Source organism: Tympanuchus pallidicinctus, unplaced genomic scaffold (genome assembly GCF_026119805.1).
Source record: "Tympanuchus pallidicinctus isolate F22 unplaced genomic scaffold, pur_lepc_1.0 scaffold8, whole genome shotgun sequence".
NCBI lineage: Eukaryota > Metazoa > Chordata > Aves > Galliformes > Phasianidae > Tympanuchus > Tympanuchus pallidicinctus.
The window spans coordinates 28,288,214-28,300,337 of NW_026294802.1; the positions used below are offsets into that span (position 1 = coordinate 28,288,214).

General features: G+C 41.0%; 1 protein-coding gene across 2 annotated transcripts in view; it reads left to right on the forward strand.

Moving 5' to 3' along the window:
• PTPRB (protein tyrosine phosphatase receptor type B) overlaps nt 1–12,124 on the forward strand; it is a 66,047-nt gene that overhangs the window by 18,728 nt on the left and 35,195 nt on the right. For both annotated transcript variants that reach the window (XM_052668993.1, XM_052668994.1), the window contains 4 exons: nt 6,044–6,322; nt 6,873–7,130; nt 8,231–8,494; nt 10,875–11,144. In XM_052668993.1, the coding sequence (XP_052524953.1) occupies nt 6,044–6,322; nt 6,873–7,130; nt 8,231–8,494; nt 10,875–11,144 (1,071 nt within the window). The remainder of the gene's footprint in view (nt 1–6,043; nt 6,323–6,872; nt 7,131–8,230; nt 8,495–10,874; nt 11,145–12,124) is intronic.

Below are 12,124 nucleotides of genomic sequence, written 5' to 3' on the forward strand. Positions count from 1 at the left end.
ACTCACTTATCTCAGTTTTTTGGGGTTTTTTTCTCCTGCATAATGCAGGGGTGAGTTTGTGCTTTCAGAATGGATTTGGAGTCACGTCATGGTGACAGGATGAAACTATATCAATTGCTTCTATAAAATATGTTTATAGCAGCAGTGTCCACAAAGCAGATTCTCCCTCTCGGAAGTTAAAATGAAGGTGCAATGTAATCCAAGCAACATCAAGTCTTCTGGTCTTTGTAGACCAAGAGACATTAATTCGTATAGTATTAAATGGTACATAAATATCTTAGAAATTTTTTTATTTCTGTGATATATCAGTGTTGTACTGTTGCCAGCAGAGAATTGTATAACAATGTAAATGGCTTTTTAAGTGTTTGTTTCCATCCAGGTCTCTTTCAGCCCAGGCACTTCCCAATCTCATTGTTCCTTTGTTCTAGCGGATGTACAGAGCACTGAGTGTTTTGTTTTCTGGACCAGATAGATTAGATAAAGTCTGAATTTCTGAACTTCACCTTCTAGGCACGCAACTCTTCTTTTTTTTTTTTTTTTCTCAATGCACCTTGGAAGACAGATTGATTAGGATAGTATAAGTACTTCTAAAAATGTAGGAGGTGTCTTGTAGTATTTGACAAACAGCGTGGTTTACAATGTTGATTACTTCTGCAGGACTAGTGACCAGTCTACCTTATCCTAACTTTGTCAGAGAGAGAGTTGAACTTCTTGGCAATTATATAGAATCATAGAATCATAGAATCACCAAGGTTGGAAAAGACCTAAAAGATCACCCAGTCCAACCGTTCACCTATTCCCAACAGCTCCCACTAAACCATGTCCCTCAACACAGCATCCAGCCTTTCCTTGAACACCCCCAGGGTCGGTGACTCCACCACCTCCCTGGGCAGTCCATTCCAGGGCCTGACCACCCTTTCTGAAAAGTAATACTTCCTCATGTCCAGCCTGAATCTCCCCTGCCGTAGCTTGAAGCCATTCCCCCTGGTCCTATCACTAATGACACGAGAGACTGTTCATGACTATCATGACTGTTTTCTGGTTATTGGTCAAATTAAAACTTTTTCAGACGTCTGTGTATCTGATCATACATAGCACTGGAATTTATTTCAGATTCCCCAAATTTGACCTTTTCCAATTAGAGCAATTGCTTTCAAGCAACAAGTCCCTGCTATTCGCTTTTGCCAACATAATGGTCTTTAGTCACTTAGTATATTTTATAGGTGGAGCTGGTACTCTTAGCCTATTGTTAGGATTTCCTGTCACTTTTTATTAAAACCTCCAGTTTCAATTGCTGTGACTGTGTGAAGTTTTATTTGGCCTGAATTTTTATGTGCTCAGATTTTGACTTGAGTTTAATTATTTTTACATTTTTATTTTTTTTTTCCAGATCTAAGCAAAAGTAGTTTTGCCTTAAAGAAAGGGTTCAAGAAAAGAAGATAATTGTTATTTTTACTTACTTTATTCATTTGATTATTTGTTTTTTTTATTTATTCATTTTTTTTGAAGGTCAACAGTGTCTTTGTAGTCCAAAGCAGGAATATGGATTTAAGCAGAGAACTAGGTTCCAGGGGACATTGTAATTGGGGCGTTGTATTTTCGCTTTGTTTGACAGAGCATACCATCCAAACCTTGCATCATACATTCTCATCACAGTTTTGTAAGAAGCAATAAAACTTCTGGAGAAGAACAGCTTAAAGGCTCCTATCCCCATGATATTCCTATCACTGTATTCCTAGAATGGGAGGTAGTCTCTTTCATCTGCCTTGACTAGGGAAAAGGCCAGGAATAGCTGCACTGGAAAAAAATGGTCTTCATCTGCTGGTATAGAGATCTGTGATTCTGTGATCAAGGCTGATAGCTGAGAACAGTTGAGGTTGGTAGGCACCTCTGGAGGTCATCAGATCCAACCACCATGTTCAGACAGGGCCACCAAGAGCAGATCACCCAGAACTATGTCTGTGTAGCTTCTGAAGATGCTTGAGTCCCTTAATCATCTTGGTAGTCCTGCTTTGGACTCTCTGTTATGTCCATGTCCCTCTTTTACTCCATTGCCCAGAACTGGACACCATACTCAAGGCATGGACACAAATGCTGAGTAGAGTGGAAGGATCACTTCTTTTTACCATATTTTTCCTAATGTAGCCAAGAATAACATTAGCCTTCTTAGTGGCAGGGGAACATTGCTGATTCATATTTGACTTGATGTCCACCAGGACTCTGGGATCCTTTCCTGCAAAGGCTATCCATCTGGATAGCCCCCAGTGTGTACCAGTGCCTGGGTTTGTTCCTCCCCAGTCGCAAGGCTTTGCACTTCTTTGTTAAACTTCATGAGATTCTTGTGAGTCCACCTCCTCCACCTGTTGAGGCTCCTCAGGTTGGCAGCATAAAATTCCAGTGAATCAGTCACTCCATCCAGTTTTACATCATCTGCAAGTTTACCAACAGTCCACTCTGTGCCATCATACAGATCATTAACAGAGAAGTAAAACAGGGCTGTTTTATCCAGTACTGATGCCTGGAATACTCTGATCATTACTGGACTTTAACTAATCTTTTTGCCACTGTGTACTCTGGGCCTACACACTCAGCCAATTTTTTGGCTGAGCCAATTTATCTGACTCTCTTACCTGCTCATCCAGCCCATATTTCTATTTTATAAGGATCTTATGGAGGATATTGTCAAAGGTCACATTCAGTTCCTTGGTCTTCTCGCTGTCCTGTGTAACCTGCTTTCTGGTTTCATTTCATAGTGGGCTCACATTTTCCCTAGTCTTCCTTTTGTAACTGATGTACATTAGAAACCCTTGTTGCCTTCAACATCCCAGGCCAAATTAAATCCTCTTAGGGCTTTAGCTTTCCTAATGCCTTCTCTGGGTGATCTGAGAGTCATAGAATCATAGAATGGTTTGGGTTGGAAGGGTTGTTTAAGATCATCTAATTCCAACCCCCCTGCTATGGGCAGGGACACCTCCTTCTAGACCAGGTTGCTCACAGCCCCATCCAGTCTGGCTGTCAGTGCTTCCAGGAAGGTGCCATCCACAGGCTCTCTGGGCAGCCTGTTCAGTGTCTCACCATGCTCACAAACAGTTTATTCCTGATATCTAGTCTAAATCTACCCTTTTCCAGTTTAAAACCATTCCGTCTTGTCCTGTCGCTACATGCCCTTATATAAAGTCCCTTCCCAGATTTCATGTAGGTCCCATCAGGTACTGGAAAGGCCACTAAGAGATCTCAGAACCTTATCCAGGCTAAAGAGCCGCATCTTTCTCAGCCTGTCCTCATAGGGCTCCAGCCCTCTGATCATCTTTGTGGCCCTCCTCTGGACATGTTCTGTGGACTTCATGTTCTTCTTCTGTTGAGAGGTCCAAAACTGGATGCAGTACTCCAGGTGGGATCTCACAAGAGCAGAGTAGAGAGGTAGAATCACCTCCTTCAATCTGCTGGTCACGCTTCTCTTGATGCAGCCCAGGATACAGTTGGCCTTCTGGGCTCCAGGCACACATTGACAGCTCACGTTGAATCTTTCATTAATTGGCACACCCAGATCCTTCTCCTCAGGGCTGCTCTCAAGCCATTTTCCATCCAGCCTGTATCTGTGATTGAGGTTGCCCAGATGCAGAACCTTTGCATTTGGCCTTGTTGGACTTGGGCCCACCTTTCAAGCCTATCCAGGTCCCTCTGGATAGCATCCCTTTCTAGTTTGTCAACTGCACCACTCAGCTTGGTGTCATCTGCAAATTTGCTGAGGGTGCATTAAATCCCACAGTATTTCTGTGTTCCTCCCAGGTTGTTGTTTCTTCCAGCCTTGCTTCATTTTTGTGTTTGAGTTTGTCCGTGAGCTCCTTGTTCATCCATACAGACCTTCTGACATTTTTGCCTGACTTTCTCTCTGTTGGGATGCATTCTTGAATTTGGAAGAGCTGATCCTTGAATATTAACCAGCTTTCTTGAGCCTCTCTTTCTTCTAGGGCTGTATTCCATGAGGCTCTACCAAACGGATCCCCAAAGTGGACAAAGTCTTCTCTCTTGAAGTCCAGGGTTCTGAGCTTGTTGTTATGACGACCTTGAACTCTGCTGTATCACAGTCACTGTAGCCAAGGCTGCTCTTGACCTTCACATTCTCCACCAGCCTGCTCCTCCTTGTTAGTGTGAATGAGGACTAGCACAGCAACTCTCCTTGTTGATCCCTCTATCATGTGGAGAAGAAAGTTACCATTAATGCATTTCAAGAACCTCCTGGATTGTTTATGCCCTGCAGTGTTTTCCTGCCATTAGATGCCTGGGTGGTCCTCCGTGAGGACTTGTAAACATAAGATTGCTTCTATCTATTTAGAGGGAGCCTCATTCACTTGGTCTTCTTGGTCTGGTGGCCTGTAGCATCTCCCCACTATAATGTGGTTTGTCCCTGTCCTCCCCCTAATCCTAACCCATAAGCTCTCAGTTGGCTCCCCATCCATCACTCAACAAAAGCTCTATGCTTTCCAGCTGTTTGCTGGCGTAGAGATTGATATCCCTTCCTTGTCTCCTCTGCCCATCCTTCCTAAAGAGCCTGCATCCTTCCAGTACAACTCTACAGTCATGAGAGCCATCCTGCCACAACTCCATGATCCCAGTGTCTCTTATTCATCTTGTCTGTTCCCTATTCTGCATACATTAGTGTACAGCCACTTAGGATGCTTAACCCAGTATGTTGCGTTCCTGGAAAGTGTCTCTATAATGGTGTATAGTAGACATATCCTTGCTAGTCTGCAAGTGCTGCAGGTGGCCCTGCTCAATCACCATTTTGTTGATATTCTGATCCCACCCCATCACATCACCTCATCCCCTTTATTTAGCAACCTGCACAGGACTGCTTGTTAGCCTTCCTCCTTTCTCTCCTTCCTAATTTTAAAGCTCTCCTTATGAGGGAGATGCTGATAGTTGAAATCCTGTCACTGATATCATTTCCACAGCAAAAAATGCATGTCCTTTGCACTCCTTGTTTGCTAGACAAGAATAGCAAAGAGCATACTCCCATGTAAGCCAAATTTAATTGTTCAGTTGTTGGGAAGCCTTTATTCTTTTACTTCCTGGCTTGTGAATACTTTATTTTCTGCATTGAGTTGTATTAATGAATCTTTTTTATTATGCGATTGTTTAACCTTATTGGGAGATAGAGATGTCAAAGTCTTAATACATCTACATATAGTACATTTCTTTGGATTTGCGGGAGATCAAATATACCAGGAGAATATAAACAACCAGTCTTTTGGTGAATGTTTGCCGTCCCTCTAGAGTGTATTTTCCAGGTGGCTTTGCTTCAGACCTGTTTAATAAACAGTATGAACACAGACTGTTTTTCTGAGAAATAGTTATTAAGTTATTAAACTATTATCATCACATTTTTCTTAAATGTTTGTCCAGTGTACTGTTTGGGTTACTTACATTTCTATAAATGATAGTACACCAGAAAAACATATTTATTCCATTGTAAGTGGTTGAGGGTAATATGAAAAACAAAGAATTGTGGTGTTTTTGCTGATTTAGTGATGAAGTGTTTATGTGTGAGTGCTAGAAAGCTTGGATGTGAAAGCCAATGATATCGTTGTACCCATAAAGCTGTATTATACTGAGGCATTTAATGTTATCTGTGGTTTTTTTTTTTTTAATTTTGATGTTTCTTGTTACAGTTGTTACTGTTTTGCTAATCATCAGATTTTCAAGCTCGTGATTTACATCCACAACTGCAAGCACTTTTCTGTAAGCGGTGTGTGTATGTGAGTATGTACACATATGCACGAGTAACATTTCTGAATTCTATAGGAGTCTCTTTAAAGCAGATTTCAGTAACATGCTCAGAAATGGGGAAGGCTTTTTGAAGAGCACTGACAGGGTGATGATGAAAAGGGAGAGTTGTAGAACGTTTTTTTTAGTACCACATAAAGCTTCTCACAATCCGAATGCAAGAAATACTGGTTTATGTTTCCTTTCCTTTCTTTTTTTTTTTTTTTTTTTTGTTGCTATTGGTTTATGTTTGTTTATTTGTTTGTTTTAACTACAGATCCTTTACCACCACCTCGTTTTGAAATTAATAAGGAGAAAACTACATTCACAAGTTTACAGGTTCAATGGGATCCTTCTCCAGGAAAGGTGGACTTGTATAATATAGTAGTATTTGATCACAGTAATAAGAAGCTACAAGAATCCTCCATACCAGGAAGATTTTCAAAAACTGAAGAAACTTTTACTGGCCTAGTTCCTGGGAATAAATACAATATTGTCCTCACTGCAGTTGCTGGAAATAAAAGTACTGCAGAATTGCACATAAATGGATCTACTGGTATGACTTCCTTTTTCTTAGTTCATCTGAGTAAAACCACTTACAGTATTTTGCAGTTCTATGTTTAAAAATTAGCAAATTCATATAATTCTTCTACCAGGCAATGTATATATACATAGATATAGATTAAAAATGGACATGAACATAAGAAGTTCCATATCAATATGCAGAAGAACTTTACTGTAAGGGTGACAGAGCACTGGAACAGGTTTTCCAGAGAGGTTGTGGAGTCTCCCATGGAGATATAGAACACCGGTCTGGACACCTACCTGTGTGACCTATTGTAAAGTACCTGCTTTGGCAGGCATTTTGGACTTGTTGATCTCTTGAGATCCCTTCCAACCCCTGCAATTCTGTGAAGAAAACATGACTGACTAACGTAACAAAGCATTTGCCTTTGTTACCTGTTTGGCCGTAAGTCTGGGATTAGATTTTCACTAATCCTAAAGAAGCTCAACATATTTCAAAAGTAAATCTGTTCAAAGTTGCTGAAATTGTGGAGATGGCCACTAGGCCTTAAGCATGTGTTGTTTTTTTTTTATTCCAACAGTGCCATCCCCTGTGAAGAACATCCAGGTTATTGTCAAGACAGACAGTATCCATGCTTCTTGGTCTCCTGGCTCTGGGCATGTGGATCTGTACAGGCTGGTGTTACTTGATAATCATGGCACTGTTCGTGAGAGTCATCAAGAAAATTCTCTGACTTTTTACACTTTTTCTGGGCTTACAGCAGGACATCTGTATAACCTTTCTGTGATAACCCAAGCTGCAGAATTGGAGAGCACTGCTTTTCAAATAGTTAGGACAGGTATGATTTCAGAATTTTTCACAGCAGAATGAGAAGTTAAGATTCTAATCTAGCAATATTAGAACGTACTTAAGAATAAGAAATGACTGAGTTACCCTTGACAGGTGTTTCTCTTCAAAGGCTGTAGAGGAATTTACAGACTCCATGAGCTAATTTAGCTTCCTAAGTTGTCATTACAGCAAAGTTAGTTGCTAAATTAGCTTTTAAAGTGTCTACAGCTGACTTAACTGCTCTGCTTAGCATAGTCAGCTCCATCAAGCATTTGAAGTTATCAACAATTTGAGCCTAACTGTAGTGCTGTTACAAGTTACAAGGTCCATCTAACTTTTATATCAACTTTCTTAGTGAATCGAGACAGTACATGGTTATTCCACATCATTGAAAAAGATTTAACTCCCTGATTCTCCATGGCTAGGAGAGGTACACTCTTTGCTGGGTGAAGAACTGGCTGGAGGACTGGGCCCACGGAATAGTAGTGAATGGAGTTAAATCCAGTTGGCGACCAGTCACGAGTGGTATTCACCAGGGGTTGGTACTGGGGCCGGTCTTGTTTAATACCTTTATTGATGACCTGTACGAGGGGATTGAATGCACCCTCAGTAAGTTTGCAGATGACACCAAGTTGGGAGGAAGTGTCAATCTGCCTGGGGGTAGGATGGCCTTTCAGAGGGATCTAGATAAGCTGGATCACTGGGCTGAGGCCAATGGGATGAAGTTCAATGAGACCAAGTACTGGGTCCTGGAGTATTGTTCTAAGGGACATGGTTTAGTGGAGAAATATTGGTGTTTGGTCTAGATGATCTTGGAAAGACTTCCAATCTTTGTGATTCTATGATTCTCTGATACTTAGAGTTTGTAATTTGGGCTAAAAATATTATCCATGGCCTTTTTTACTCTGGACTATGAAATAGCTGCACTTCTCAAAAGCTCTATGAAATAGCTGCACTTCTGAAAAGCTAGTGGAAAAAAAAAAGCAAAGCAGGTTAAGAACTTCAAAATCAAGAAAATTTAGAGTTGTTTTTTTTTTTTTTTTAATTCCACAGAGAAGTACTTTGGTTGAAATGTTTTATTCTCATTCTTTCTTATTGTCTTTTTTTTAGCCCCAGCTGAAGTCTTAGATTTGACAGTGACTAATGATGACAGCTTCGATACTTTAAAAGTTAAGTGGAGAAGACCTTCAGGAAACGTCGATTTCTATAACATCACTCTGTCTCATCTTAGAGCAGTTAAAGAAGTCAAAACTTTACAGCCAGCAGTCACAGAGACTCACTTTGACAAACTAACTCCAGGACGTCTTTATCAGATTACTGCCCGCACAATCAGTGGTGAACTGTTTACTGATAGGATGGCAACTGGCAGGACATGTAAGTCTTCTGCTTCAGTAAGAACATTTCAACCAGTGCTATTTTTGCCTGTGCTGTCCTTGAAGAAAATCATTTCAGGAGTAAAAATGATTTGGATTCCAGGTGAAATAAGATAAAGAGCTCGGTATTGTTCCTAGAGTACTCCTTACTTACTCCTTGGCAACAGTTAATGTGGCAGCCAAAAGCAGCTACAGCATACCTTGGGACCAGGAAACAATGGTGCATTTTGGAATCTTACAATGGGGTCAATCAGTTACAAAACTGTTCTGCAGCATTACCTGCCTTGTGTTCAACTCAGCATAGTATGTAAAATGAGTTACATACAGGGAAGTCTGCACACAGTCAAATTGTTATTGGATTTTTAGGTAATTTTACTTGTTCTAATACTATCTCTTGCTCAAATGGGAAAACATTAGGTCTTAGCCTTCTTTGCTGACAGCAGTGTGGACTAAGGAAGGCATGTGGCAGTCCGAGTAGAGTTGGATTGTATTTTATTTGTCTTCTTTCAGAAGTGTAATTTTCTCTCAGGCATCTCTTGTATGAGTTCTCAATTAGACAAACCCTGGCATACTTCTCCTGCAGCCCTACTGGCCACAGAGACTTAAGATTTCCACACCAGTGCAACCCAAGTAGAATTTAGATGGAAGAAATATATAAGTAGATGAGGAAAACATACATAAATTATTAATAAATTCAGAACCAATGAACAGTGTGTGTGAGAGAATTTGTTTTAGAGAATATTTATAATTTGCAAGTAAACAGCCCCTGTGAAAGGCAGGATCATCCTTGACATATCTAGCTTGTACCTCATTCTCAGTGCAGTCGCATGCGGTGGGATGGTACTTGAAAAGCCCTTTTAGAGTTCAGAAAGTGCAAAGCAGGACCAGTTTTATGTATGTTGATGTTGCTTGTCTAGCTTACCGTTAGTGACCATTAGGATTAACTTTTACTTCCCTTTGAAGGGAGAGCTTCAGGTTATCACTAAAACCAGCGATCCCCTAATTTGTGACCTAGACCCAGTACTTTCAAGCTGGGAACATAGAGGTCCCTTTTCAAAAGGTGCTGATCACGTGTAGCTCCTTCCCTTGAACTGTCTTTTCCATAGACACCAAGGGCTTTGAAAACAGTCACCTCAGCAGACATTTTGTGGCCTGAAGATTTATAAATCTTGGCTTTTAGGTCTACAGACACTGAAGGGGTGTAGACTCTTAGGATCCCTCTGTAACTCATAAGGAGAGATGGGTACGAGAGAATATAATATAGGTCATGCTGTATTGAGAGAGTGCCTCTGCCAATGGAACCTATTGAGGAATGTTGGGGCAAGGAAAATGGATGTCTCAGGAGCTGAAGCTTTGTATCATAAGGGTGTAATGATGCCCTTACAGGCCAGTGTAACAGGCCTGCTTTTATCCGTTCACTCAGCAATTGAAACATATGTCCCATGTTCTCTGGGATGTGAGAGATCTAGGTTTGATATCCAGCAATGCCTGTGGGAAATGAAACTGGTAAGTAGTTTGTGCTGTTGTTAGAAATCGTTCAATCATGTCTAGGTACTGAGTAATTAAGTATTAACTAAGCCATTGCATAAATGAGAGCACAATTCTGGTCTTGCAGTTTACAATTAATATTTAGTGAGGTCTCAGGGCTCTAATGGTCATCTTGGAGTGTCTTAACAGTAAGTTATAGGTATCCTGAGCTAAAGATCTGCGTCTAACAGTATCTGGTTGGTGTAGTTACTATTTAATTATTCCATGAAAATTAGAAAAGTTTCAGTAGTCAGGGCTGCCAGAGCCCTATTCCAGTGAGATCAACAGCAGAAGGGCAGGAAGACTGAGCAAGTTCGGGATCCTTCAAGTGGAGGAACAGACTGAGTGAATGCTGTAATGAACTGAGGTTAGGACCTTTTTGCCTTGGTCCAGGACACACAAAGCATTTGTGGAAGAAACTGTTAGGCTTTGCATTTCTGTTGTTGAGACCACAGTTTGGTCTGTAGTGATGGAAATTTGGCCTTAACTTAAAAAATTGATATACAATTTCTAAGTAAACTTAATTAACTCCAGGGAACTGCTGGGAAGCTAACTGAAACCTGCAGGAAGCATCTTAGAGGTGCACAGGGGAGATTTTCCCTATGCTAAGAAGAGAATTTCTTTTGTCAGAAACCAAGAGTGAAAATGGGAGTGATTTGTGCAGGGGGAAGAATATAAATGTCTTCAAAAGGAGCACCTTCTTTTGCTACAAGACTCCTCAGGCTGCTTAAACTGATCTGTGCACAGTAGCTGTACACAGTAGCTGTGCTCTGAGGCATGTCGTGTCAGTGTCCAGTTATGTCTTGCCTGAAATCCCGCACTTGGAAATGACTTTCTCCATCTCTGTGTTTCAGTTCCTCAGAAGGTTTCTGACCTGAAAGCCGGTGGAGGTGGCTGGCTGAGGACTCTGCGAGTGAATTGGCTGCCCCCTGCGGGAGACTTGGAGCGGTACCATCTGCTCCTCTGGAACCGCTCTGCCCTGGTGCTCAACACCACCTTGGGAAAGAACGTGACCGAGCACCTCGTCCATGATGTGGGCCTCATCCCAGGCAGGCAGTACGAAGTTGAGGTCATTGTGGAGAGTGGTGATTTGCAGAGCAAGGCTAGCTGCACGGGGAGAACAGGTCAGTGTGCTTATCTGGGAGGCATGAAAATACAAAACTTCTGACTGTGGACAATCAGAAAGATGTAGTGCTTGGGAGTCTAAAAATAAATGTTACAATTAATAAACTTTTAAAAGCTCCATTGTAAGCAACAAAAATAGTTATGTTAGCACTTCTGTGAAAACTTTCAGGAGTTATTTTCATGATAAATACATTAATGAAACTTTTGGAAAATCACCATTCTGTCAAGACTGAGGCATAATTCTAGATGCACAACATTGCAGTTACGTTTTGTATGTTACAGGCACCCTCTGTAGTTCTTCAGATACAGCAGTACAGAACTTCTTGAATTGTTCACCAGTACAGTCAGTGGGAAACTGGTTTCCTTGCAAATCTGGATGACTAATTAGTATCAACAGTGTTAACCAATGCTGGCTAAAGTGTACATTAGACTGGCTATTCTGTAATATCCTAATTCTTGTTCTTGTGCTCCATAAAGAAAATGGTGTTAGTTTAAGTCAGCTTTTCCAAAAGAAATCCGTATGCACTGCAGTGACATTAATGGATTTTTTTGGAGCATGTTGGTCAAAGCCACATCTGGTTGCTTCCAACTTAAGAAATTAATTGTTAATTGTTCTGCTCTGTGAACACAAAAAAGTGCAGCTTGGAGAACAGGAAAACTTGGAGAAGAAGGAGTGTCAAGCAGGAGTCTAGGCTGAGTCTTACCTCACAGGAGAATGTGTGATAAGATGGGACCACCGAACTTCATCCTCATCCTTTCTGATGGCCTCTTTCCTGCTGTGCCCTTACTTATCACTCCATGAGGATTTCATTTTGGTGATTTTGCGTAATGGCAAAACTAGTAGAAGCTGCAGAACTGAAATTTTCCTCTAACTTCTCACCAATTTGATCAACCATCTTGCTTACTTGGATATGAATTACACAAAATTTTAGTTTGTGGTGTTACTGGTGACAAGCATTCTGTGTTTGTGAGTGCATGC